We start from the raw sequence: 26,553 nt of genomic DNA, 5'->3' as shown, positions 1-26,553 counted from the left end.
GCCCACCCATCAGCGATGGTGAGGGTCAGTCTGATCTCAGCAAGGGGTGTGGCAGGGCAGGGCGTAAACAAGGAGGAGGGGGGAGTTGGCTGGAATTATAAAATCACTGGCCCTGTGTTGGTTATGGAGGCTTTCCCAGGCCCAAGCTAATTCAATCCTTAAAGCAAGCCCATAGCGTCGGTCTGTTAACATTATGAGGAAACAGGCTCCGACGGGGACGCAAGGTGAGCGTGATGGGAACTTGCACCCAGAGCTGTGTGAGAACCAGGGCTCTCGGCTACTGGGAGAGAAGCAGGTGCTCTGGGGGAGGAAAGCGCCACATGGTTGCTTACCCGGCACACGTACTGGCTCTGGGGGCCCGGGGAGAAGGTCTTGGAGCGGATGATGGTGCTCCCTCGAAGAAATGGCCCTGGAGATGGCGCACCCACCCGGCGGTCCTTGGGCCGCACCACCGTGGGAGATGGGGCCGGGGTCTCCGTGTTGGTCTCTTTGTCCACCTGAGGAAGAGGTCACAACTGTGAGGCCACTGGTATCCGCAGAGTCTCGGGCACCTTCCACAGCTGCTCCCCACCCCTGTCACCTTGCCTCTGGCTCTCAGTCACAGCCAGGGGCTTCCGCGGCCCCAGCCCAGCCAGGACAGCGCCCAAGGCCCTGAGTACTGGCCCCCAGTCCTCCCTGACACCTGTGGGCTGGGGCTAGTGGGAAGTGTTCAGTCCCCTAACAAGCTCACGTAAGCAGTAGAGGTACCTCACCCACCAAAGTCCCGGACTTCACACCCTCAAGACCAACTGTATTTTAACAAAGCCGTAGCCAAGGCCTCCATGACCCCAGCCAAGAACTGCAGATGTTTTCATGGAGTTATGGAGGCAACTAGCAGACCTCATTATTTAAACTAGGTGATCAGGTTTTCTATTGTCCTTTCACAGTAGTTACCAGCAGAGGTAGATAAGAACACCCAAATGAAAGGCCTGGATTCACCAAAACAGGGCCTTCATGTGATTTTGGAAAAGGCACCCCCTTTGGCTGGAGAAACTACGGAAAGACTTCCCGTCGGTGCGGGGCAGTCAGAAGGCAGGGCCAGGTTCTCCTCTCACACCCCTGCTGCATCCCACTCCCAGGGGTCAGGCACCTTTGTGCAGTGCACAACCTGCCTCTCCAGCCCCATGTGCCCGGCTCAGACACAATGGGGCGCTCTCCTTCCAGGAGTCCTGCAGTTCAAAGAACATGGAGATCTCTTTGGAGCGTGAAGCCTGTTATATCATGTAACCCTAGTGCAGCAGGGAAGCAGGAGGCGAAGGGAACTTGACTAGAACCTCTTTCCTACTGCACTTTGGGCAGACCCAAATGGAGAAATCCATTCACTCAAAATCTTAGAACCCACCTGCCAGGTTGGTATTACTGTGTCCATTTTAGAGATGAGGAAACCAAGGCTGGAGAGGGATGAAGTCACTGCCTAAGGCTACACAGCTAGGAAGGAGCAGAGCTGGCATTTGAACCCAGACCCACCTGCCTGCAAAGACTGAGGTCTGCCCAGAAAACCGGGAACTGCAGAGGGCAGCAGAGAGGAGGGGATGAGTCAACGTCTCCTGGCTTCCTGACCCCAATTCCAGGCAGGGACACGCCTGCACAACCTTCTGCAGGTTATCCCACTGGGAAGGCCTGTCCCCGGATGCTGGAGCATGAGACTTAGCCCCGAGCCTCTTCTGATTGCCCAGGTTCAAGGATTGAGGGCTATTTCCCCAAGACAGCCCTTCCCACGCCCCCAGCCCTCCCTACCTTTAGCGCTGGGCACTCATCCATATCGTGTGAGGCTTTCTCAGCGAAGACGTCCTCTTCCTCTTCCCCCTCTTCCTCCTCCTCAGCTGCTGACTCGTTCTCGCGGGTCCCCTCCTCGCACGTCCTGCGATGACAAGGCACTTTGATTACCCACAGCACCTACTTTCATCTGTTCACCTGCCATTGAAGTGCATCCAGGGCAGGGCTTCCAAGCATTTTCAGGATTGAGGACACTTTTAAAAAAAATCAATTTTAGTGAGGTATCTTTTACATATAACAAAATGCATTTCATGTATAGTTTGATGAGTTTTGGCCAATATATTCCCCTGTGTAACCAATACCACACTCAAGATAAAGAATGTTCCATTACCTTGAAAGGTTCCCTTGTACCCTTTCCCAGTTAAACTCTCCCCAGCCCCAGCCCACCACTGATCAGCTTTCTGTCACTAAAGATTCAGTCTGATTTTTCTTGCATTTCACAGAAATGGAATCAGACAGTATATGCTCTCTTGTCTCTGGCTTCATTCTCTCAGCATCATGTTTCTGAGATTCATCCATATTGGTGCATAGTATCAATAGTTCACTCCTTCTTATTGTTGAGTAATCTTCCATTGGATGGATAGACTATACTTTGTTCATCAGGTGATAAACATCTGGATTGTTTCCATTTCTTAGAAATTATGAATAAAGCTTCTATAGACATTCACCTACAAGTCTGTGTAGAAATAGGATTTCATTCCTCCTGGACGTTGTATTAATTTGCTAGGGCTGCCATAACACAATACCACAGACTGGGTGGCTTTAACAACAGAAATTTATTTCCCACAGTTCTGGAGGCTTAAAGTCCAAGATCAAGGTGTGGGCAGGTTTGGTTTCCTCTGAGGGCTCCCTCTGTGATTTGTAGATGGCCATCTTCATGCCGTGTCCTCATGTGGTCTTCCCTCTGTATGTGTGTCCCTGGTATCTCTCTGTGTGTCCAAATTTCTTCTTCTTCTAAGAACAGTCACAATGGATTAGGGCCCACCCTAACTTTAACAGCCTTGTGTTAACTGAATCAGCTCTTTAAAGACCCTGTCCTCAAAAACGGTCGTTCTCTGGTACTGGGGTCAGAGCCTTGAATATCTGAATTTTGGGGAGACAATTCAGACTATTACAGATATATATATACATACCTAGGAGTAGAATTGCTGGGTCAGACAGTAAGTATAAGTGATTAAATGTTTTTCCCATGTGGTTATACCATTTTATGTTCCCACAGTAATATTATGAGAATTCTGGTTCCTCACCTATACGTGGTATTATTAATCTTTAAATTTAGTCCTTCAACTGAGTGAGTAAGTACTCATATCTCGTTCTGGTTTTAATTTTCACTTTCCTGTTGAGAATATTTTCCTGCATTTATTGACCTTTCATATTTTCTTTTGCAAGGTGTCTGTTAGAATTTTTAGCCCATTTAAAAATTGGGCTGTCTTTTTATTACAGAGTTGTAAGAGTTCATTATATATTCTAGATAGGAATCCTTTGCAAATATTTTCTCCAAGTCTCTGGCTTGCCTTTTCCTCTTCTAAATGGTGTCTTCCAAAGAACAGAAGCTTTTGATTGTGACAAAGTCCAGTTTATCAGTTTTTATCTTTAATGGTTTGTGCTTTTTATGCTGTACCTAAGAAGTCTTTGCAAAGAGTTTCTCTGGTAGTTTCTTTTAAAAGTTTTATAGTTTCAGCTTTTATGTTTAGCCCTATGATCCATTGCAGATTAATTTTTGTCCATGGTACTCAAAATTTATTTTCTTCTATATGGATAGGCAATGGGGTGGCTGTACCATTTGTTGAGGAGACTTTATTTTTGGTGATATTCTTCATAATTATCCTTTCTCCTTGGACTCCAGGGTTGGAAGGAGTTGGTGTGACAAATGGACGGAATTTGTTAATTAGTAATTTATCTCCATTCCCATCTTTACTTTTCAAAGACATACATAACTGCCAGGCTTCTGATCAGCATGAGACAGTATTACCATACTGAGCTGGAGGAATTCCAGCCAAAAGCAGAGAATTTGACACCTAGTTAGCTGGCTCAGTGAGACTGTGGATAAACATAAAATCTCCCTTAGGATTTTCCCAACAGGGAGAACAGATCTTGGCTCTCCATCCCCAGCCCTGTGATGAAAACCTCCCTTGCACTTAGAATGGGGACTTATCGCTATGGAGGGGCTTCTCCCTGCTGGCCTTTTTTTTTTTTTTTTTAATTTGGTTGCACTGGCTGTTAGTTGTGGCAGGTGGGCTCCTTAGTTGCAGCCCACAGGCTCCTTTGTTGCAGTACGTGGGCTCCTTAACTGCAGCTCCAGGGCTCCTCAGTTGTAGCTCGCCGGGTCCTTCGTTGCGGCATGCAGGCTGCTTAGTTGTGGCACGCGAGTGGGATCTAGTTCCCTGAACAGGGATCGAACCCGGGCCCCCTGCATTGGGAGTGGGGAGTCTCATCCACTGCACCACCAGGGAAGTCCCCCCCAGCCACCTTGATCTACTCATAAAAGAGCCATTAAACGTGAGTGCTCACAGGGAGCACCTTGGTGAGGATTGTATAGATGCCACATCATTAACCAGCATTGACTGAGGGCTTAATGAACTGCAGGTGCTTCGCGGAGGTCTCACAACCACACTGAAAGACACTCTTGTCTCCGTTTTACAGATTCAAAAGCGGAGGATCAGAGAGTGGGTAGGCCTTGTCCAGTGTCACAGGCCACTCAGTGGTGCAGCCAGGTTTCCAATCCACGTTTGTTCAGTTCCACAAAGCGCTCAACCACTAGGGAAGTCTCTTCTTTGTGACTAAGAAGCTGATTTAAGTATTTTCCAGGAAGGAAAAAAAAACAAAACCCTCAACTGTAAAGAGAAAAATAATTAGTCACATCTTTGCACCCTTTGGAAAAGTGGCCAAAAGTAAATAAATAAAAAATTTTAAATATATATCTGATAATATGAAGTGAGGATTTGGGAAAAAGGCATATCCCTGTGGGGAGTGTTAATTAGAGCAGCCAGTTTATACTCTGAAGTCAATTTAGCAGCATCTGCTAAAACAAAACATGTACATATTTTTGATTAAATACTCGTCAATTATATTGTATCAGAGAGGATGTAGCTTTAGGGGTACTCTCAGTCACTGCCGGTGGAGCATTTACTAGGACAATCTTATTTGAGAATGATTCTGCAGTGCCTGGTAAAATATAAAACACACATGCCCTGGGACTCAGCTAGGCCACTTCTCAACCTCTGTCCTAGACAAACACACACAAGTCCCCGAGGAGGTAAATCCAAGGGTTTTCACTCTAGCATTGTTTGTGATTATATTTTTCTATATTTTCTAATCCTCTAAGAGTTTTGTTTTGCTTGTGGATCTTAAAAAAAGATCGAGTCTTCTGATTATATGCACTAAAGAAACCTAAACAAATAAAAGGAGGGAGTAACAATGGCACCCTCCTTTGGGCCTTGGGTGCCGAGGGGGAAGGAGAGGAGATGAGAACTGAGGGCCAGTCTCTGGAACCCTCCACTCCAGAGCTGAGTGGGCACAGCAGAGCTAGTTAACATTCCAGGACCAAAAGAAGCCTCCAGTCTGGGGGGAGGGTGCTGCAGATGGATTTACCCCAGTATAGCAGCTCTGGGATTCCCAGCCCCCTTTGTAAGTCAGTGTCTGGGGAAGTTTGAATGGCAAGGGGTGGGGAGAGAGGGGGCCACAAAGGGAGAGAGAACAGAAGGTGGTTGCTAGGAGATGGCGTGAAAAGTCTCAACAGAAGCTTGGAATTTGGCGGAAACCACTGATCTTGTGCCAGGGTTTTGGAAGACAGGTCCTGGGCCTATTTCCGGCATCAGACCTTTGCAGTGTGCCAGAGAGAAGGAGAGAGAGGGAGAGAGAGGGAAGAGGGAGGGAAAAAGACAGGAGAAAGAGAAAGGCAGGGGGGATGGAGGGAGGGAGGAGGGAAGGAGGGGGAGGGGAGGAGGAGAGGAGAGAGAGAAGGAGGTGGGGAGGGAGGGAAAGGGAAGGAAGCAGGGAGACACAGATGGAGTGGGACAGAGAAGGAAAGAGAGAAACTGAGACCATTCAGAGAGAATCCTAAAACGTACGAACATACAAAAATTCAGGAACCTTGTCCTATTCTTTATCACATGGAGGAAGAGAAGAGGAAGAGAGGGGCCAGCCTGTGGGCCAAATCCAGCCCACTGCCTGTTTTTGGACAGTGCAAGGTCCAAGCTATGAATGGTTTTTATATTGGTTTTTATATTTTTAAATGGCTGAAAAACACAATCGAAAAGAGAGGAAATTTCATGGTGTGTGCAAATGATGTGAAATTCAAATTTCAGTGTCTGTAAATGAAGCTTCAATGACAGAATCCCAGTGGTTGGTGTAGGTACCGTCTATGGCTGCTTCCACACTATGATGGCGGAGTTGAGTGGATATAACAGAGTCCGTATGGTCCACAAAGCAGACATTTTCTATCTGGCCCTTTCCAGAAAACACCTGCTCACCCCTGGAGTAAAAGATACTAAGGAAAGACTTCATGTGAGACCAAACATATAATCTAGGGCTGTAACAGAAGAGTCACCGTGTGCTTCCTGTGAGTAAGGGTCTGTGTTAAGTGCTCAGCATGCGTAATTTTTTGAGTCTACAAGATTCCCCATGTGTAGTGGCTATTTCTTAAATCTATATTTCACAGATAGGGAAACCAGGGTTAGAGCCTGGTTCTCAGCCCAGGCTTCACCTCAGAATTACCCAGGAAGTTTTTAAACTTACTGATGCTCAGGCCCCACCCAGCCCTAGAATCCCACAGGGAGTTGGATGAGTGAGACTCCAAATTCACATCTGTCTGGATTCAGAGCACATGCACTTAAGTACAACTACACACACTTCCTCCAGATGGCAAGGTTCCTAGGCTGTGCTCATTTCCAGCTGGTAGTTACCCGTGCTGCTCCTCGATTTACTGCTAAGAATCTCTGCTGTTTCTGGCGTGTCTACTACGAGCTTTGTGCTTTCACTTCCTCAGTGGCTTTCCCTTCAGTCCCTTCTGATAACCCCACACAGTCGGTGTGATGTCCCCACTTTTCAGCTGAGGATCAGACAAGGTCAGAACGACTTGCCTAAGAGTGGGGGCTCTTGAGGGGGAGGGCAGGGGCTGGGAGGAAGCATGTGTGGGCTTCCGGCGAGCCGGTGACGCTCTGCTTCCCGATTTGGGCACTGGATTCACAGGTAGTTTTGTTTCCGAAAATTCACTGAGCGGTACACTTACGTCAACATTTCTGTATGTACATTATGTTGCAATACAAAGATTAAAAATGCTTTGCCGGGGCTTCCCTGGTGGTGCAGCAGTTGAGAGTCCGCCTGCCGATGCAGGGGACACGGGTTCGTGCCCTGATCCAGGAAGATCCCACATGCCGTGGAGTGGCTGGGTGCGTGAGCCATGGCCACTGAGCCCGCGCGTCCGGAGCCTGTGCTCCACAACGGGGGAGGCCACAGCAGTGAGAGGCCTGCGTACCGCATAAAAAAAACAAACAAACAAAAACAAAAACAAAAACGCTTTGCCTAAGGTTACACAAAAAAAGATGAAGCTAGGATTTGAACCCTAGTCTGCATCACTGTTTCCTAAAGTGTGTCATAAGACTCTTCTGTGGGTAAACAAGGGACTAAAGAACACTGATCACACAGTGAGAAAGCTGCGTCCTGTTCACTTCTCCTTCAGACCTGTTTATATCAAGGAGGAAGTCTCTCTTGGGCAGTAGCATGTCTTTAACATTGCTGAAACACTGACTGACCTTCCTTTTTAACAATGGGAGAGGAGACCTTAGTCTTAGAACCTTGGCAAGCAATATACCCAGCTAGACTTGAATACTCTTGTTGTATTTTCATTACACTTAATCTTCCACAGTTACCTTCTGAGGCAGGCTTGGCTCATGGCCTACTCAATATCCATTCCTACTTTCTTCCTTAGTAACAGAATCCTGAATTTTGTGCCAACTAAGAGACCTCATTTCCCAGTCTCCCCTGCAGTTAGGTAGGCCAAGTAGCTAAGCCTGGCCAATGAGAAGCAAGTAGAAATTGCTGGGTGGGACTTTCAGGAATGCTCCTTGGTTACAAGGAGTGCAGGAAGACTCTGTTGTCTTTCCTCTTTCCTGATGCCTGCCTGATGGCTGGTGACTCCGCAGCCATTCTGTGCTTAGCAGCCTTGATGATGGAGGTCACACATAAGGCCAGCAAAGCAGAATGAGAGAAAGAGCCTGGGTTCCCAGTAACATCGTAGGGCTGACAGATGCGCCCCGGAATGCCTTTTTCCAGTCTTTTTTTTAAGTAACAAAGAAGTAAACTTCTATCTTGTTTAAGCCCATTATTTCTGCTCTATGTTTCTAGCAGTCAACTGCAATTCCTTACTGAGGAATCTTCAATTTATGGCAAATTATACTTATTTCCACTTCTAGTAATATAAAGCTTCCTAAGATTTTTTTTTAACCAAAATAAATGTAAGTTCATCAAGACAAACACTAATATTAGATGTGAACTAGCATGAGTAATTCCTGGAACACAAAATGACAAAATGACAAGGGATTCTGGGAACTACTGTACCAGACTATATACTGCCTTTTTGCCTGCAGAGAACCCATGAGGAGAGAGGTTCTCTGTTTTCACAGAGGAACACTTCTGTTGGTTGCCCTGGTATTTGGGGATCTCATCCTTGGGCCCAGGTCCAAGCCAGGTCAGTTCCCAGGGACACCCTCACTTACCAGCTGTCTTCCAGGGTCTGTGCGCTGCTCCTTCCCTCCTGCCTCTTCTCCAGCTCCACAGCTGTCTGTTCCAGCAAAGCAGACACGGCATCCTGCAGAGACAAAGGCTGATGGGTCCATCTGTACACCATGGGCATAGCCCCACCCGGCAGGAATCAGAGTGTGTCACCCTCCCAGTGAATGGAGCGTAAAACTGAAGAGCAGAGTGGGTAAGCGTCTTGCTGTAGAGTCACATAAATTAGAAATACAGTCCTTAGTTCTTCTAACTGGCAGTTCTCTGGAGAATAACCTCTGCATGTACAGACAGAGTTTGGAAGACAGCCAAGTTTAGTGTTTGGGTGCGACGGAATTATAGGTCTCCGGCGGTAAGGAGAGCATGGTGTAGTCAGGGAGACCATCCCATAAATCATCAATAACAAAACAATCTGGGAAGGACTATGAGAGAGATAAGTACTGGATGTTTGAGAACAGAGGCATGGTGGCAAAGCTAGCTTGGGGGCTGTATTCAGGGAAGGCTTCCTAGAGGAAGAGTCTTCATACTGAATGGTGTCTATGGTGAGGAAGGCTGTGTGACTTGAGGAAATTATTTAATGTCTCTGAGACTCAGTTTCTTCTAATAATTACTCCACCTCTGATGTCCAGCCATCTCCAATTCAGGGAGAGGCTTTTCTTTCCATCCAGCCAGGTGCCGCACGTACAGGAGAAGGGTGCAAAGCTGTGACCCAGCTCACCGTGCTTTCAGGTCCTGGCATGGGGGCCATGGCTCCCGCTGGTTTGGGCTCCCTGCTCTGTTTCTTCAAGTATTTGTAGCTCAGGACATTGTACCAGCGAGTCGACCTCTCCCCGGACCGGCAGACCTCAGCCAGGCTGATCTGGGCGCCTCCCTGTGGAGAATGGGAAAAAAAGCACAACCAGGGGGTGACCAGGTATTCTGGGGGCAGTATGCAAAACACCACTCCAGGTGAGACAGAAGCTCCCTGGGAGGAAGAATTGGCTAGGTGCTAATCATTTTCCAATAACTCCCTTGTTCACTAACTTATTCTTTCATTGAGTTGTATGGGTTCTTTAAATATTTATCAGATACATGATTTTCAAATATTTTCTCCCATTCAGTAGGTTGCCTTTTCATTTTGTTGATGATTTCCTTTGCTGTGCAGAAGCTTTTTTTTTTTTTTTTGCGGTACGCGGGCTTCTCACTGCTGTGGCTTCTCACTGTTGTGGCCTCTCCCGTTGCGGAGCACAGGCTCCGGACGCGCAGGCTCAGCGGCCATGGCTCACGGGCCCAGCCACTCCGCGGCATGTGGGATCTTCCCGGACCGGGGCACGAACCCGTGTCCCCTGCATCAGCAGGCGGACTCTCAACCACTGCGCCACCAGGGAAGTCCTGTGCAGAAGCTTTTGTTGGAGGTAGTTCCACTTGTTGATTTTTGCTTTTGGTGTCAGAGTCAGAAAACATCATGACCACGACTGATGTCGAGGAAAACAACTCAAAGCTCCAGAAACAGGGGACTGGAGGCATGAACTGTAATATATCTATAGGGTGGAATATTACATAGCTATGCACAAAAAATAAGGAAGATCTCTAGGTAGTGATGTAGAGAGTTCTCCAGGCTATATTAATTCCAACAAGATAACAGTCAATTTCAGGCTGGCTCATAGGCGTGAATACTCTACCTCAGTAAACTGGATGCACTCTGATGGCATTTATGCATTTGTTCATTCGTTTAGTCAACACACACCCATTTTCCCAGTAGCCTCTGTGTGCCAGGCACTGTCCTGGGTGTTGTGGATAGGGAAGGAGTTAAGGCAGAGAAAAATCCCTGCCCTCATGAGCTTCTATTCCAGTCTGGGGGAATCAGATAATCAATAAGTAACTTTATATTGTGTCTCACAGAGTCTAAGATGCCATCGATTATAAAGTGCATTATTATTTCATGTACCACTAAGAAAGAAACATAGTTGCCAATTAGACTATGACCTGCCATCTAGTGTACACTGCATCTTGATCTCACAGATGATAAACTGTGAAAATAACATGCACCCTGATACCTATGATATAGAGAAATATTAGGTGATGTAAAGTGCTGCAGAGAAAATAATACAGGGAAAGTGGAGAGGAGGGGGTAAGAGAGTGGAGGGGGCAATGTGATTTTAAATAGGGTGGAAGGAAGTCGTCACATAGAAGGTGACATTCGGGTTAAGATCAGAATGAAGCGAGGGGGTGAGATTTGCCCATCAATATCCGGGAGAAGAGAATTCTGGTGAGAGAGGACAGCAGTGCAAAGCGCTGGGGAAGGGGGCGTGCGGGTGTATTCAAGGGGCAAAAGGAGGCTGGAAGAAGAGTCTTGGGGATAAAATCCAAGAGATGACAAGGAGCAGACCGTGGAGGGCCTGGGGGGCCAGGCAAAGGCCCAGGTGTTGACTGTGGGTGGAGACAGACACCATCCTAAGGCTTCAAGTAGAGGAGTGGCATGCAGTCATCTGCAATCTAACAGGATGCCCCTGGCTACCGTGTTGAAAGGAGACGGAGGGCAGCAAGAACAGAAGCAGGGGGATCCAGTGGGGGATTCTGCAACCATTGGGCCAGAGGTGGTAGGAGGTCAGGAGCAGGGAGAGACGTGGTTGGAATCTGGGGATCTCCTGAAGGTAGAGCTTCCAGGAGGTCCTGAAGGATTGGAGGTGGGGTATGAGAGGAAGAATGGGGTCCAGGATGACCCTGATGTCTCTGGCCTGGGCAGTGGAAGAATGGGGTTGCCTTTAGCTGAGATCGTGAAGACATGGGAGGCAAGGTCAGGGGTGTGCTTGTGGACACATCACTGGTGATGGCTACTGGACATGCAAAAGGAGATGTGGATTCCGGCAGCGGACATACAACGCCGAGATGAGTGGAAAGGCCCAGGCTGGCGCCATCCCATGGGATGGTGTTTGAAGCCAGGGGATAGGACGAGATCACCGAAGCAGTGCACGCAAGTAGAAAAGGGGAGAGGAGCAAGGTCTGAGCTCTGGGGCCTTCAAACAGAGAGAGGTCAGGGAAATGAGCAAGAATCTGCAAAGGAGACAGACAGAGAAGGCCGGTGATGGGGGAAGAAGGCCAGGAGAGCGAGGGGCCTGAGAAGCCAAGTCAGGGCAAAGGATGTTGAGGAAGATGGAGTGAGCAATCGTGCCAAATGCTGTAGGCAGGCCAAGAGGGACAAGGATGGAGAGCCGGCCACCGGATTTAGCAACAAGGAGGTCCCTGATGAGCACGTTTCTGGTGGAACGATGTGGGCAAAAGCCCACGTGGACTGAGATACAGAGAGAACACACACACCTCTTTCACGCGTTGCTAGAGAGCAAAGGAAAGAAATAATGTAGTAACTGGAGGAAGAAATGGGGTTAAAAAAATTTTTTTAAAGCAGGGGAGAAATAACAGTATGTTGGCATACTGATAGGCCAGATCCAGGGAGGAGGGAAAACTGGAGACACAGGAGAGAGCAAAAGAGTAACGGTTGGCGTGACACCCTTGAGAGAGGATGGCCCTAGATGGGAGTGGGGAGGGCCCCTCCTTAGCTCCGGGAAGAACAGCAGAGCCCACGAGGACAGGCAGATGCGGCGTGGCAGCTGTGGGGTTCCTTCTACTCTTCCAGAACTGGGTGTGAAGGGAGGGCCTCAGTGGAGGGAGAGTAAGGGCAAGGAGAGAGGAGAGGATAAGGATTTGTCACTGAGACAAGCAGGAGAGTAAGTGGTCCAGGGAGACAGAGTATAAACGCTGGGCAGCAAGAGGGCTCACGGGAGGTTCGTGACCACGATCTTAAAATGACACCGCAGGGCGGTGGTGTGTGCGTTTTGCTCCAGTTGCACGGGCGGAGAGGAGGGGAGAGTTCACTTTGATGGGGCTGGGTTTTTGCCAAGTGGGGATGGCAAAGTGAGAAAGGGGCAAGGGGGCGGTTGTGATGAGACATGGGATATGAGTGGGGCCGGGCAGGGGGCTGCCTTTACAGAACGTGCACAGTCAGGGCTTGAGTAACCAGGACCCGGCTGGAAAGCCTGTGACTCCTGCGATGCCACCCTAAAGCATCTGGCGGAACTGTTGCCCACGATATCGGGGAAGGCAGTATTCATCCAAACCCATAATCCAGTAGGAGAGTGTGATGATGACACGACAAGATGCTGGAATCCTTGTTCAAATCCAGACTTCTCTACCTACTCGCTGGATGATCTGAGCCGGTTAATTAGCCTTTCTGGGCCTTGATCCCTTATTTGTCAGATGGAGATAATCCTAATATTGCTTCCCAGGGCTGTTGTGAGGATTAAATGAGATACTGCACACAAAGTTCTTAGCCCAGTACTAGACACGCAGACACTACTCAGGATGGGTACTATTGTCCTTGCCCGGCTGGTCAAATGGCTCAAAACAGACCAGGGATTCCACAAACCCAGCAGTGCAGGGAGACTGTGCTTGGGAGCCTATGGCCCTTCCTCCTCTTGTCTCATTTCCTTTCCTCCTCCAGCCACCAAAACACAACAGCCTAACACTCACGTCCCCACGGGACACGGGAACAGAGGCTTCCCGTTGGCCGAGGACGGAGACAAGCTACGGCGGGATGAGCGCTTTGGCTGCTGCCATGGCAACCAGCAATGGCCAGACGTCAATTAGGAAGGAGGAATAAAAGGCATCCAATTAGGAGAAGAAAAAGGATTGAGTCTCTTCTCATTTAGGAATGCTCGGGGCTAAGGAAACGCTTCACTGGAGGAGCCTGGATTTGTTTATTCATTTTTATTTTAAAAATTATATCCTTGGGGCTTCCCTAGTGGCGCAGTGGTTAAGAATCTGCCTGCCAGTGCAGGGGGCATGGGTTTGAGCCCTGGTTCGGGAAGATCCCACATGCCACGGAGCAACTAAGCCTGTGCAGCACCACTACTGAGCCTGAGCTCTAGAGCCCGCGAGCCACAACTACTGAGCCCGCGTGCCACAACTACTGAGCCTGCATGCCACAACTACTGAAGCCCGCGTGCCCAGAGCCCGTGCTCTGCAGCAGAGAGAAGCCACCGCAATGAGAAGCCCGTGCACCACAACGAAGAGTAGCCCCCGCTCACTGCAACTGGAGAAAGCCCACGCAGCAACAAAGACCCAACTCAGCCAAAAATAAATAAATAAAATAAATAATTTTTTAAAAAAATTCTATATTTTTTTTTCCTTTTTTTTTTTGCAGTACACAGGCCTCTCACTGTTGTGGCCTCTCCTGTCGCGGAGCACAGGCTCCAGACGCGAAGGCTCAGCAGCCATGGCTCACGGGCCCAGCCGCTCCATGGCATGTGGGATCTTCCCAGACCGGGGCACGAACCCGTGTCCCCTGCATCGGCAGGCGGACTCTCAATCACTGCGCCACCAGGGAAGCCCTATCCTTTTATATATATACACACACGTGTGTGTGTGTCTGTGTCTATCTATCTAGGTGTGTATATATATATATATATATATATATATATATATATATATATATATGCTTTTTTTTTTTTTTTGGCTGCACTGTGCAGCTTGTGGGTTTTCTCAGTTCCCCAACCAGGGATTGAACCCAGGCCACGGCAGTGAAAGCCAGGAATCCTAACCACTGGCCACTAGGGAACTCCCTGGAGCCTGGATTTGGAAAAGCTTTCCGCTCCATCCTTCAGCAGCACCCACCCTGCCTGCCAAATCCTGCAGTCACCATCCACCTGGGGGCTCCAGGGAGCACTGTAACGGCACACAGAAAACATCCAGGGTCTGACATGGGTGGACCTGCCTGGGTTCTAACTCTGTTCCTGCCACTTCCTGACTGTGTGACCTTGGGCAAATTCTTTGTGCCTCGGTTTCCTCACTGGTGTAACAGTTACCTATTTTATAAGATTGTAGCGAGGATCAACAGAGATAATACATGAAGGAGCTTAGCTCAGAGCCCACCATACAAACTGCATCCAATTGACACAAGCTATTGCATTACTGTGAGCGTAACAACAACATAAATGGCAATGACGCTGTCATGAACCCTAGCGAAGCAGGAAAGGGATGGGAACTGATTTTCCGTGAGACCTAGTGTGCGCAGACACTTTGCTTTACATCCTTGCTACGGGGACCAGCAGTTCTGGCATCACCTGGGAGCTTGACAGAAATGCAGAATCTTGCTGCCTGCCTACCCAGACTTGCTGAATCAGAATCTGCATTTTAACCAGAGCTGCAGGTAACCTGTGTGCACGTGAAAGTTCGAGAGGCACTGCTTTAGTGCTTCATTTAACCCTCAGAGAGCCACCTGTGAGGTAGCCAGTGTTAGCTGGTTTTACAGAAAAGGAAACAGACAGAATTAAAGAGTCTTAGGCCACATAGTGGGGAAGGCTGGTGACTCAGCCTCAGGCACAAGGGATGTGGCGCTGCAATTCCACGGCAGAAAAAGGAGCTCCCCGCCCCCCCTTCCCCTGCTCTCAATAAGTCCGGGAACAACGCTGTTCATCTGTGGAAGAGCCCCTGCCTAGAACCCAAGAAAGGCTGGGCTGATAGCACAAGCTGTGTTTCTCCAAGACTTCTTGCTGAAGTGCAAGGTGGACCAATCCCCAGGAGGACAGAAGGCTGCACAGATAGACAGACACAGTCCTCACCAGGCACGCCTCCAGATGGCTCCTGTCGGTGGCGCAGACATCGACTCTTAAGGTCTTCTGGTGAAGGGCTGGGTAGGACATGGACACCCAGAACATCTCGTTGAACACCAGGGTGTCCGAGGCGTCCAGAGGCCGGGTCCGGAACAGGCAGGTGGTACTCTCGGAGCAGGGAAGGATAGCCACACGAATGTTCCTAGAGGGACAGAAACACAGGAGAGCCTGGGTCAGGTCAGCCCGGGTCTGGGGCTCAGGTGTTAGGCTAAACGGCTGCTGCAAATCCCCAAGGAAACAGCAGCGGACAAGAGTTTGTAATTTCTCCAGTAGTTATGCAGTTATTCATGAGGGATGCATAAGGGCCCCAGGGACAACGTGCTGCTTTTCCTTCTACTGAATCCCCCAATCATGAGGCCCTCAAAGCTTGTGGAGCCTGAGGCCAACGGTGTGCAAACTGCTGTGAACAGAAGGATCTGAGAGGCTGCTTGTTAACACTGAGAAATACTCATACAACCGCTGGTAGGAAGGCAAAATGCCACAACTCAGGTGGCGGGGAAGGCGACAATCCTAACAAAAGTACATGTGCATTCACCCTTTGACCCAGACAGCTGGCTTCTAGGCACAGATACTGCTGCACAAGTACCAATGAGTTACAGAGAAGGTTATTCATCCCGGCCCTGTTTGTAACAGCAAAGACTGCACACGAGTCCAGCGTCCAATCTTGTCTTCCTTCTGTTTTGCCTGTTTTCCGGCCTGCCTTCCTCCTTCCCACGTGTCACACCCCAGACGCTGGCTGGGTGCAGGCCACGGAAATATAAGCACCTGATGCTGCCCTCAAGGCCTACGGTCTAGCAAAGGAGGAACATGTAGGCAGACGAGCTCAATGAAACATAAATCCGGTCTGCATAGGACCAAGCTGGGAGGCAGACAGTGCAGGTCTTTGCTGTATCAACAACTGTAAGGTAACACCCATCACAACCTGCCAAAAGAAGCACAGTGATGGGAGCCGGCTCTTCAGAAAGGCAGGCCCGGCTCTTTCTGCGTGGAATACTCGAGCTTAGAGCAGATAAAAGAGGCTGTGACTTTCCTCTTCATCAGGCTTCAAGTTTACAAGGGCAGAGGTTCGCTCGCCACCCCTTCCTTAGTGCTGGCACCTGGTAGGGGCTCAGGACGCGTATGTGGAAGGTCTGGAGCTGTCTGGGGCGGTCCTCTTTAGAGTGAGCGTGTTTGCCGCCCTGCCTGCATCCACGTTCACGGCACTGACGCTGTGCATCACGGTCATGTGCACTAAATACCCACAGAGGCTTACGGGGCCCGTTGGTGGAGCAGAACAGAGCAGGAGAGTGTCCCCTGGGATGGGCGCAGGGCGGGAGAGGATAATATACAGCCCGTCAGCTACACACTCACACTTTCTGGTCTTGCTGCAGCAACAGAGCAGAAAGGTTGCTCAGCTGGATGATTAATATTGCAAACTGCTTATTCTTCTCATCATACCTGAAATGAAAAGGGGGCATATGGAGCACCTGTTAGTAACACATTTATCTCTCTCTCCCTTAATCATCACAGATGCGGCTGCTGGCTGCCCTGGGGACTGCGGTGAGCTGGAAGGCACAGGCCCAGTGTTTGCTGCCATGCAGGGATGCAGGTCCAGAGCTGTCGGTCTGAATTTTTAAAGAGAAGCCAGAGGTTGTATAAAATTTCCTGACATTTCAACACTGGCAGTTAATTCCTATTTTAAAAAATATTGGGGCCAACCTGCATCAAGAGAAAACAATAAGAAATCTGGGCTGCAGCCCCCAGGGGTTGACTTCGGTCCAGGTGAGATGATAAGACAAAAGCCGTGGCAACGACGACCAAACAGACCAAAAGGCAGGAGGTCTTGGTCCCTGCCTGGCTCTGCCACTGGCCAGCTCAGTGAATCCGGGCAAGTTACAAGGTCTTCAAACCTTGTTTTTTCTCTTTTGTGAAATGGGGAACTGGGGGGCATGGAAAGAGACGCCCCCCACCCCCTTTAGTTAGGAGCCCACAGCCGTCAGCAGGTCCCGCTGGTTCTGCCTGCCTCGCTGGGCAGCTGTGAGGGTAAATGCTGGAGACGCTGCAGGCCAGGAGGAGACCCTGCACAGACCACGCCCCTCTGTCCTGCCCTCCCTGCCACTTACTTCAGGGCGATCTGAACCCGGGTTGCACCCACTACTTCTGACTCGTCACTGTCAAAAGCAGCGGCTTCTGAGGCACCCAGTCTGGAAAGCAACACAGGAAAGAAAGGGTGAGGCTTCCCTGTAGTGACCAGGGGCCAAAGTCATTTTCTAGAGACAGGGTTCTCTCTGGGAGGAAGCAGCTGTGTCCTCAAGGAGGAAGGTTTGCGTCTGCTCAGCCTCCCTGTGGACCCTGCCTGCCCACAACTACCCCGGATCCCTCTCTTAAAGCAGCAGCTGCGCTTTCTCTAATACTTGCTCCTCTAGCCATACACCCTTAATGGCAATTGCGGAACTAGCAGTCTCCCAAATGTGAAGCCTCTCCAGCCCCAGGAGGAGAAGCACTGCCTGCTTCTTCAGCACCACCCTCCTGTGAGTCCCTCCCACACACCTGAGGAGGCCCGGGGCCTTGCACACTCAGAGTTCCCAAGACTCAAGGACCCACCTCTGCACGGAAGCCTCATACACACCACTGTCCCCGGCCACGGATTCATCCGACACTGCAGCTGAGACACAGGCCACTTTCAGGTCGCACCCCTGAGCCTTACTTGCAGCTGGAAGAAGAGAGGAAAAGAGGAAGGATGGCAAGGCAGGGTTTAGAAATCAGGATACTGTCGTCACAATACATCTTTTGATCCCCTCACTGTCGTAACGTGGTCCCACCAAAATCCAGCCACCTCTGAACCTGACAGCAAGGTCCTGCCTTTTTTTGCGGCAAAGGAAAGGGTAGCGTGTGATTCTGTGTTTAACGTCTCAGACTCCAGAGCCAAACCACCTGGGTTCAAATCTCAGTTCTGCCACATACTGCTTCATGACAGTGGGACACTGATTTACTCCCTCTCAGCCCTGCATTCCTCATCTGTAAAATGGGGATAATAATACCTGCCTTGCAGGGCTGTTGGGAAGACTGGATGAGATGATAAAGGGAAGTCCTTAGTACACAGACTGGTGCAGGGGAAGTGCTCTAGAAAAGTCAGTACCACCATCCTTAGCTACTACGACTATCATTCGCATCACTACAGCGATGTCTTCTAGATCGATCCCTACACACCTGGGGCAAAATAACAGCCCCTGGACCCCCTTGGGAGGGGCAAGAGGAGGAGGAAGGGAAGGACGTAAGTCCTGGCTGTGCTACTCGCCTATCCCATTCCATTCCTAACTCAGCCCATCTCCCCTGCCCTTGACAGAGGCCCTCAGAAGTCTCTACCCGGGGCTCAGGCCCAAGCATTCAGCACACACTGCACATTCCTTCCTTCCCCCAAGTAATGGGTGCTGACGGTGTGCCAGGTCCATTGCTAAGTTCAGAGCTACTAAGATGAATAGGACAGCTCCTGACCTCCACGCAGCAGGGGAAGGACAGGTTCAGGGGCTTCAACCTCACGGCCAGCACGTCCCTGTGTGCCAGGCACATGGGCGGGGGGTGGGCAGACTGGAGAAGGGGCTGGGGGTGGGGATGGGGACAGTGAGCCTGGGAGAAGCCAAGGGGCCATGTGGGCGTGGCTTTCCCAGCCTGTGTCTCACATCTGCTGCTGCAGCCCTGGAGACCTCCTGCCTTCAGACCCACCCCTCTCCACCCTCCACTAAACCACTTAAGGAGATTAATTTGTCTGCTGACTGAACAGTGGGACTAATCGCATAACCTGCTTAGTGTCTGGGCTCAGCCTGGCATCAGCTGGCAGCGGGGAAGGCTTCTGGAGGTGGCATGAAGAAACGCCGACCTGAGACACGAGCGTTGTGGCGGAAGGCGAGGGGATGGGGGTCGTTCCCTGCACTCGGTTGGGGCCCCAGCATCCCCGAGCCAGCTTATCGCAGCCTTTAGACAGGGAGCGCCGGGAACGCTTCGTGAGCCTTGTTAGGGGTACCACCTGCACACCCCTCCTCTCCAGGGAACAATTTTCTGAAGCTTGCCACCGGCTGCAGTAGGAAGCCTGTTTTTATTTTTGTTTGAGGGCACTCAGCAAGACTCCCTTCCCGGTGAGGGAGCTCCAGGGATCTCTCAGCTCCTCTTCTAAGGAAGCGGCTGGCACGCACCCAGCAGAGCCTTTAATTAACGGGGAAATCTCGTCGTTTCCCCCTTGCTCCCACTGGCCCTTGCACATGAAGGAATTGATAGCTCTGGGTGCAGCGGCAGCCCTTCCCCCCATTCCTGGAGCTGACGGCTGAAGTGGGTTGAGCTTCTAGCTGGCCTCACGGGAGCCAGGACCAGGAGCCCTTTGCCGACAGAGCTGGCACATGGCTCATTGCGGGTTCTGGGCAGGTGGTCCTGGAGCCAGTCCTGAGTCTACCGCTTCACAGCAGTGACAATGACCTTGGACAAGTCACTTAACCTAGCTGAGTCTCATTCCTTTCAGTCTGTGAGGGGAGGATAATAATAACACGCACCTCATAGTGTTGTTGTGAGGCTTATGTGAGTAAGTGTGCCTAACGGTGCCTGTTATCTCGCACACCTGAACTTGATGCATGATGGCATCAGCGAGCACCAGGAGTGTCTTAGGAATAAATACACAGAGCTGCCTCATGTCCTAAGGGGAGCGTGATGATAAACAGATTGGGCTCTGGGGTCAGAAAAACCCAGATGCCAATCCCTGCTTCCCCACCTGCTAGGGAAGCACCTCTCTGAACCTCTGTTTCCTCATCTGTGAAATGGGTATAATGGAAGTAACCTATTTCATCATGTAAAGCACATTGCTCACCACATAATGCACCCCAATAAATTTTAACTATTATCATTTATTATGTGGTTGCTGGTAAAGATAAAGATTCTTCTTGTAATAAATCTTAGCTGTCATCATCAGCATCCGACCTGAAGCTGATGATGACAGCTTCCGACCTGAATCTCAGTCCACACCATAAGGCTCTTTTCTGACCCCATGCAGAATGGGAGTCATATCATTCCCTGGCTTCAAACAGTCACACGGATCCTTGCTGCAATGAGGGTAAAACGTAAACTCCTTACCTTACACAACCCGTACTCTGCCCAATTCTCTGCCTTGTTGATCTCCTCCCTCTGGCCCCTCTTGCAGCCCCTTGCTCCAGCCTCAGAGACTTTGCTCTTGCTTCTCCCAAGGCTGGCTCCCTCTCACTGCTCAAGGCTCCGTTCAAGTGTTGCCTTCCTTCACCACCCAATCTGAACTGGCAGCCCTAACCCAACCTGAAAGGCTCCATCACATGCCCTGTTTTATTTTCTTCCTAGTGCTTTTATTGGTCTGCTTGTACAGTTATTGTCTGTGCCTTCATTTGCATGTAGGCTTCACGGGAACCAGGACCTTGTCTGTCCTCCACGCTGTATCCTTGTGACTAACCCACATGGCATATCAGTGGAATGAAAGAATGAATGAATCCACGTACACCCATTAGCACAGGACCTGGCATTTAGTTTCAGGAGGTACTTAATATCTGTTGCATGAATGAACCCACCATGGAAAACCCTTCGCTCAAGACCTAGACCATAGTAAACACATAATAAATACCTACTGAATGAATAAATCAATCAATATACCATGTAAAGATCTGGCACATAGAAAGCAGTCAGTAAATGTTGCCCGTAGGGGTTTCCCTGGTGGCGCGTGGTTAAGAATCTGCCTGCCAATGCAGGGGACGCGGTTTCGAGCCCTGGTCAGGGAATATCCCACATGCCGCGGAGCAACTAAGCCTGTGTGCCACAACGGCTGGGCCTGTGCTCTAGAGCCTGTGAGCCACAACTACTGAGCCCACGTTCCACAGCTGCTGAAGCCCGTGCGCCTAGAGCCTGTGCTCCGCAGCAAGAGAAGCCACTGCAGTGAGAAGCCCGTGCACCGCAACAAAGGGTAGCCCCCGCTCTCCGCAATTAGAGAAAGCCCGCACGCAGCAACGTAGACTCAACGCAGCCAAAAATAAAATTAATTAATTAATTTAAAAAAACACAAAACCACGTTGCCCATAATTATCACTGGGGTCTGGAACTCGGACCCGAGCACAATTCCCACCCTCCTCCCTCCTGGAGGCTCCCGCCCTCTGGATGTGGTGCCCTGTACCTTGGCCCAGTGGCTTGCCCTCTGTTCCGGGTTCCTCCAGCCGGTACCTCTCCCGGGTGCTGTTGCCAAGGCTCAGTTCGCAAAGAGTGGCACTCAGCTCGGGGTCTTCAAACTCTAGGTTGCTTAGGAAGGCGTCTCCAGCCAGGAGGGGGTCAGTGATGAGAGGGGAGCAGGGCGGGGACGGGGAGGAGAGCGAGGAACGGGGGGACAGGGAGCTCATGGACTTTGGAGTGCCGGACAAGGAGCGCAGGGCCTGCAGGCGGCCGCCCCCTTCTGTCTTCTGGGTCTTGGCCACCTCGTCCTCGTGGATGGTGGTGATGCAGCCCGAGGGCCGGAAGCCCGTGGCCCCCTCCAGGAGCAGGAATTCCACCTTGCTCTGTAGTTCCGAGTCCAGCTGTTCGAAGGGGTCATAGTAGAGGTCGGTGAAGCTGGCCGAGGTGGAGGAGTCCAGGCTAGAGGCGGCCAGGGAGCCCCGGCTGGACGTGAGGGATCCGGGGCTGCTGCCCGAGGACAGGCTCTGCATGCTGCCGGAGAGGCTGGGGCGGGGGAGGGAGGGCGAGGACACCGAGTGGGTGGGCCGCCCCGAACCTCCCCCGAAAAGCACCACGTGCACTGAGAACGCAACATCCCATCAGACCCTCTTGACAGTCTCCAGGGCGGACCACACAGCCCCATGTCACTAAAGAGGATATCCTGAGAAGGCCACATAATCAGGAGCTGGCAGAGCTGGGATTCGAACCCAAGCCCGCTGCCTTAAAAGTCCACTTTCTCCTCAGTATCTCTGTTTCTCAAACCTCCACCGGCGGCATTCCATTTTCATATTTCTCCATATCTGACTCCAACCCCAAATAATGCTGCTTAATATTTTCCTTCAACTCAACTCACTTTTTACACGTTAAGATAGTTTTCTGAAAAAGGAAACGTTATAGCCTAAGTGTAATTTGAAAAGCATTGTCAACCGTTAAAAATATTTGATGAAAACAGAATGTTGTGAGAAAATTCCAGCCACGTTGCCCACCGAGGCCCCAGCCTGAGGCCTACCCTCTCTGCGTTGTGCAAGTGGGCTGGAGAGACGTGAACAAGACACATCAGCACCCAACTGGGGCCTTCTGTTGTGCTGTCAGAGGACCAAGGAGGCTGCGGTCTGGGGAGGTGAAGGGCCCTGCCCCCAGCCACACCAGGCCCAGAGCGAGTCCCCCAGATCATCTGTCTGCCTGCTGTGCTTCTAAACGGGCACCCTCAGGCCATGGAGGACACGTGAAGCTGGGCTGGGCTACCTCGGGACGCCTGCATGTGGCCGTGCCCAGGGGAGCGCTCACCCCACTGCCTACTACTCACCTTTTCAGCTGGCAGTGCAGAACTGCTACCTGCCGGGTGGCTTCCTCAAGCTCTCTCACCAGCTGGTTCCTCTTACTGTTTAACTTCAACCTGAAGGGAGCGAAGGCATGAGTGGGGAGCTCGGAGGGAACCCGCCTCCATCTGCCCGGAAGAGGAATCACAGGCATGGGCTCACGGAGATGTACACACAGACCCACAGACGCACACACAAGAACTTCCTGGAGGCATTATATTATGATGTTTGGAGAGGTATGGCCTCTACGTATAATCCTATAGTAACTGCTATATGCATCACCTGCTATATACCAGGGGCTGACTAGGAAACTGATAACATTGCCTTAAATCATTTGCACAATAACCCTGCACAGTAAGAATTTTTTTTTAACCAATTTATATACGAGAAAACGGAGGCTCTTAGAGTTAAATAGTTTACTTAAAGCTAGAGAGTTACTGGCAGAATTAGAATTCCACCCAACCATCCCTCCCTACGCTGTGTACAGACATGCAGAGAGAGAAGACCAAGTGAAGACACGGTAGATGACCATGTGTAGATGGCCATCCACAGGCCAAGGAGAGAGAGCTCAGGAGAAACAACCCTGCCAACACCTTGTCCTTGGACTTGTGGCTTCCAGGACTGTGAGGACATAAATTACCATTGTTTAAGTCACCCAGTTTGTGGAATTTTGGTTTGGCAGCCCTAACAAATGAATGTACCACCTTAGGGTAAAATTTGGAAGGAGAAAAAAGGTGGGGTCCAGGACTGAGCTCTGAGTCTATCATCCCAAGGCTGAATGGATGGGCAATAGTCAGCCAAGGAGCTGAAGACAGTGGTTCCAGAGAGCCTGGGGAGGATCCAGGTGAGCGTGACAGAGAGTGAGAACCCGGGAGCTAAGGCCTGCACCCAGGCATGCCCACAGCAGAGCCCAATTCAGCAGCTCCCTTCCTGAAGGCAAAACCCTTGAGTTTAGAAGGGATGGCTGGATATAGGCTCTGCTCAGCCCCCAGTTTCTCCTGAAATTCCCCATGGGGGCAGCTTGGGTGGGCTCCAGAGAGGGTGCTGCCCCTTGGATCTGACAGGGAAGGAGCTCCATCACCCACTCATGACTTGGGCTGCTCTCCTGCATCCACTAGATTAGTGGTTCTTTGTCTGTGGCCCACAGAGCTCCCCCACCAGAAGGGGAGGTGTGCTCATTAAATGCACATCCCTGAATTCTACTTAGATCTACTGAATCAGAAAGTCTAGGGGCAGGGCTCAAGAATCTGCATCTTTTTTTTTTTTTTTTTTTGGCCACGCTGTGTAGCTTCCAGGATCTGAGTTCTCCAACCAGAGATTGAACCCGGGCCCCGGCAGTGAAAGTGCCAAGTCCTAACCACTGGACCACCAGGGAATTCCCTGGAATCTGCATCTTTATTCCCTATTCCAGGTGACTTTTAGGCACAGTAAGGTTTCTGAGCTGCTGCACTGGCTGGAGATTGTAAGGCAGGAACTGTGCCTCACTCTCTCAGCCCCTAGCATGGCGCCCGCCGCATGGATGTGCTTGAAAAGTTATTGCTGAATGGAAGACTTTTCCCCAGTTGATGGAGGAAAGGCTCATTTGCTCTGCTGAGAGACCTGGATGTTAAATCTCCCATGGTCAGATATGTCCCACCGTTGGCATCTTATCCCCTTATGCCATCCTGCTGCAGGAGGAATGATTGACTCATTGCTCCCAGAGCACAGCCAACCCAGCCTGGGGCCTGGGAGAAAGAGTTCATTTCCATGGGAAACCTAACCACGCCATCCCTCCACTGACACGCCCAAGGCCTCCAGCACAGGCCTTGCCGTGAAGACCAGAGCTTGCTTGAGACACAACTGCAAAGTGATAAGGGAGGGGCAGGACCAGTCACTGGGGAACTGGCCTTGTGAGATTTCAGAAAAGACCCCAGGAGCCGCGGCCTCGGCATGGTTCTTGGCCAGCTCAATCCCAGCCCTGTTTTTCCAGAGTCCTGCCCGGGACTAGGGGGGCTGGCAGATGGAGCCCATAATGAACAAAATCCCGGTCTTCAGCGCAATGGACACGACTATGGAATCTGACCCTTCATGAGAGCAAGACCTTGAAAGGGTGTGAGGTCTGGGGTCAAGGCGCAGCCTGGGCCACCATTTCTACCTTTGTTTTCCTCTCCCCTGGGAGGAGACCACAGAGGTGTGCTCTGGCAGTAAGTGCAGGTCCCCAGTGGAGCCCCAACAGGAGGCTGAGGGGACCGGGAGCCAGATGGCCTTGACCTCCCGAGCACAGGGGTGTAGCTACCAGCAGCCACACACAGATGCCGAGGTGGCCTCCTACAGGTATTGGGCTTTGCTGGCCATACGGTGTTTGCATGTGATGCCTGCCTGGCACATGCCGGGAGGCCAAGAACACATCAAGCGCGGAAGCAGGCAGAGGACCCAGGAGGTGGGGCTGGAACCCCCACAAGCTGCGGCTCAGCCCCTGGGGTGCTGGTTAAAAATGCAAGAGCCTGGGCTCCATCTCAGGCCTGGGGAATTGGTCCCTGGGGTGGGGGTAGGGAGTCCACACTCTAATAGGCACTGCAGCTCTCAAGGGTGCTGGGGAGGGCCCCTGGGGAGGGAGGAGGAAGCAGCGTGCAGGACGGGGAGTCCTGGGGGGACATCTGTGCTTCTGATTGATTCGACACTGGGGTTTGGTAGGCCCTGTGGTGTGCTCTTCCTGGATGTGTCTCTTCCTGGCCTTCTCAAAGGCACCTTGAAAAGAGAGGCTGTTGGGTGAGGTGACGAGTCTAATACTCCCATGTTGAGAGACAGAGAGAGAGAAGAGAGAGAGGAGCATGAGAAGCAAAAAGAGAAAGAAACCTAGAGAGAGAATGAGAGAGTCAGAGGGATGAACACAGCCAAACAGGGGGCCAGAGGCAGACAGTTGAACACAGAAGAAGACGGCTGGGTGGGCTTTCTCTTCTCTTTCGTGCAGGAGGCTTACAGCCGTCAGCCCTGTCCCTGTCCTTCCCAAGGCTCTCGCCTCTTCCTGCCCACGTGTCCCCTGGTTTCTCTCTGCATGTCCCCCAGAGGACCTTGCCCTCTGGGACCTCGAGACACCTGCTCAGCAGCTGCCACGGCGTGGAGGTTCTGGCTTCCCTGGACTGGCCGTGTGAACTCACTGTTCCAGGGGAGCAATTAGACCTTTGAAAGACGGGGCTGAAGGCAATAATAAAAGAACTTCTAAGTGGGCAGGAGACTTAAGGCAAGCATGAGCTCCAGAGCCAGCAAGCCTGGGTTGTAATCCCAGCTCTGCCATTTGCTGATGTTGGGTGAGCCTCAGTTTCCACAACTATGAAATGGAGATTAACCTCAGGGTTGCTGGGAGGTTTAAATGAGATGATATAGCTTATAGAGTCTGGTACTTAATGGTACATTTTGCATGTAGTATAGGGGTCTCTAAGAGAATATCCAATCCTAGTTTCGAGAAACCAAAATTATGATAGCAGAGAAGAGCCTCAATTCACAATCTGGTTCAACCACCTGCCTTCAGAATATATAAGTATTCAATGTAATTATCCTGGTTTTTTTGTTTTCCCTATTAGGCCATTGAAGTCCATATTGGTCAATGACTTGCACAAGGTAGGTGGTGGGAAGGGTATCTCTATTGACCCAACAAGGAGTAAGGCTGCCAGGGATCTGTTCTCTTCAGCTGCCGGCTGTGAGCATAATGAAAAGCTAAGGGCTTTCTAGTGACGGCTGTAGGGTCTGGGAGCAAGTCAGGGGCCCAGAGGACTGGTAGACAGATCAGGAGATGCATACAGAGGCCTGTAAGGGTCTGCCTGGGATGGCGAACCATTTATTCATTCAAGTAACACTAAAGGCACAAAGGTGTCTAGACACAG

The 26,553-nt window shown here is 50.8% G+C and overlaps 1 protein-coding gene across 3 annotated transcripts in view; it reads right to left on the bottom strand.

Annotated features, from left to right (window-relative positions):
- The window catches only part of WWC1 (WW and C2 domain containing 1), a 148,686-nt gene that overhangs the window by 12,684 nt on the left and 109,449 nt on the right, over positions 1-26,553 (bottom strand). For all 3 annotated transcript variants that reach the window (XM_082622427.1, XM_082622426.1, XM_082622428.1), the window contains 10 exons: positions 22,681-22,770; positions 21,343-21,878; positions 17,775-17,883; positions 17,294-17,374; positions 16,542-16,628; positions 15,141-15,333; positions 9,263-9,415; positions 8,532-8,623; positions 1,777-1,900; positions 333-497 (listed from right to left, as the gene is read on the bottom strand). In XM_082622427.1, the coding sequence (XP_082478553.1) occupies positions 333-497; positions 1,777-1,900; positions 8,532-8,623; positions 9,263-9,415; positions 15,141-15,333; positions 16,542-16,628; positions 17,294-17,374; positions 17,775-17,883; positions 21,343-21,878; positions 22,681-22,770 (1,630 nt within the window). The remainder of the gene's footprint in view (positions 1-332; positions 498-1,776; positions 1,901-8,531; positions 8,624-9,262; positions 9,416-15,140; positions 15,334-16,541; positions 16,629-17,293; positions 17,375-17,774; positions 17,884-21,342; positions 21,879-22,680; positions 22,771-26,553) is intronic.

The sequence above is a fragment of the Mesoplodon mirus genome, assembly GCF_964341445.2.
Source record: "Mesoplodon mirus genome assembly, chromosome: 5".
Classification (NCBI taxonomy): domain Eukaryota; kingdom Metazoa; phylum Chordata; class Mammalia; order Artiodactyla; family Ziphiidae; genus Mesoplodon; species Mesoplodon mirus.
This window is presented reverse-complemented; position numbering and strand designations above follow the sequence as displayed.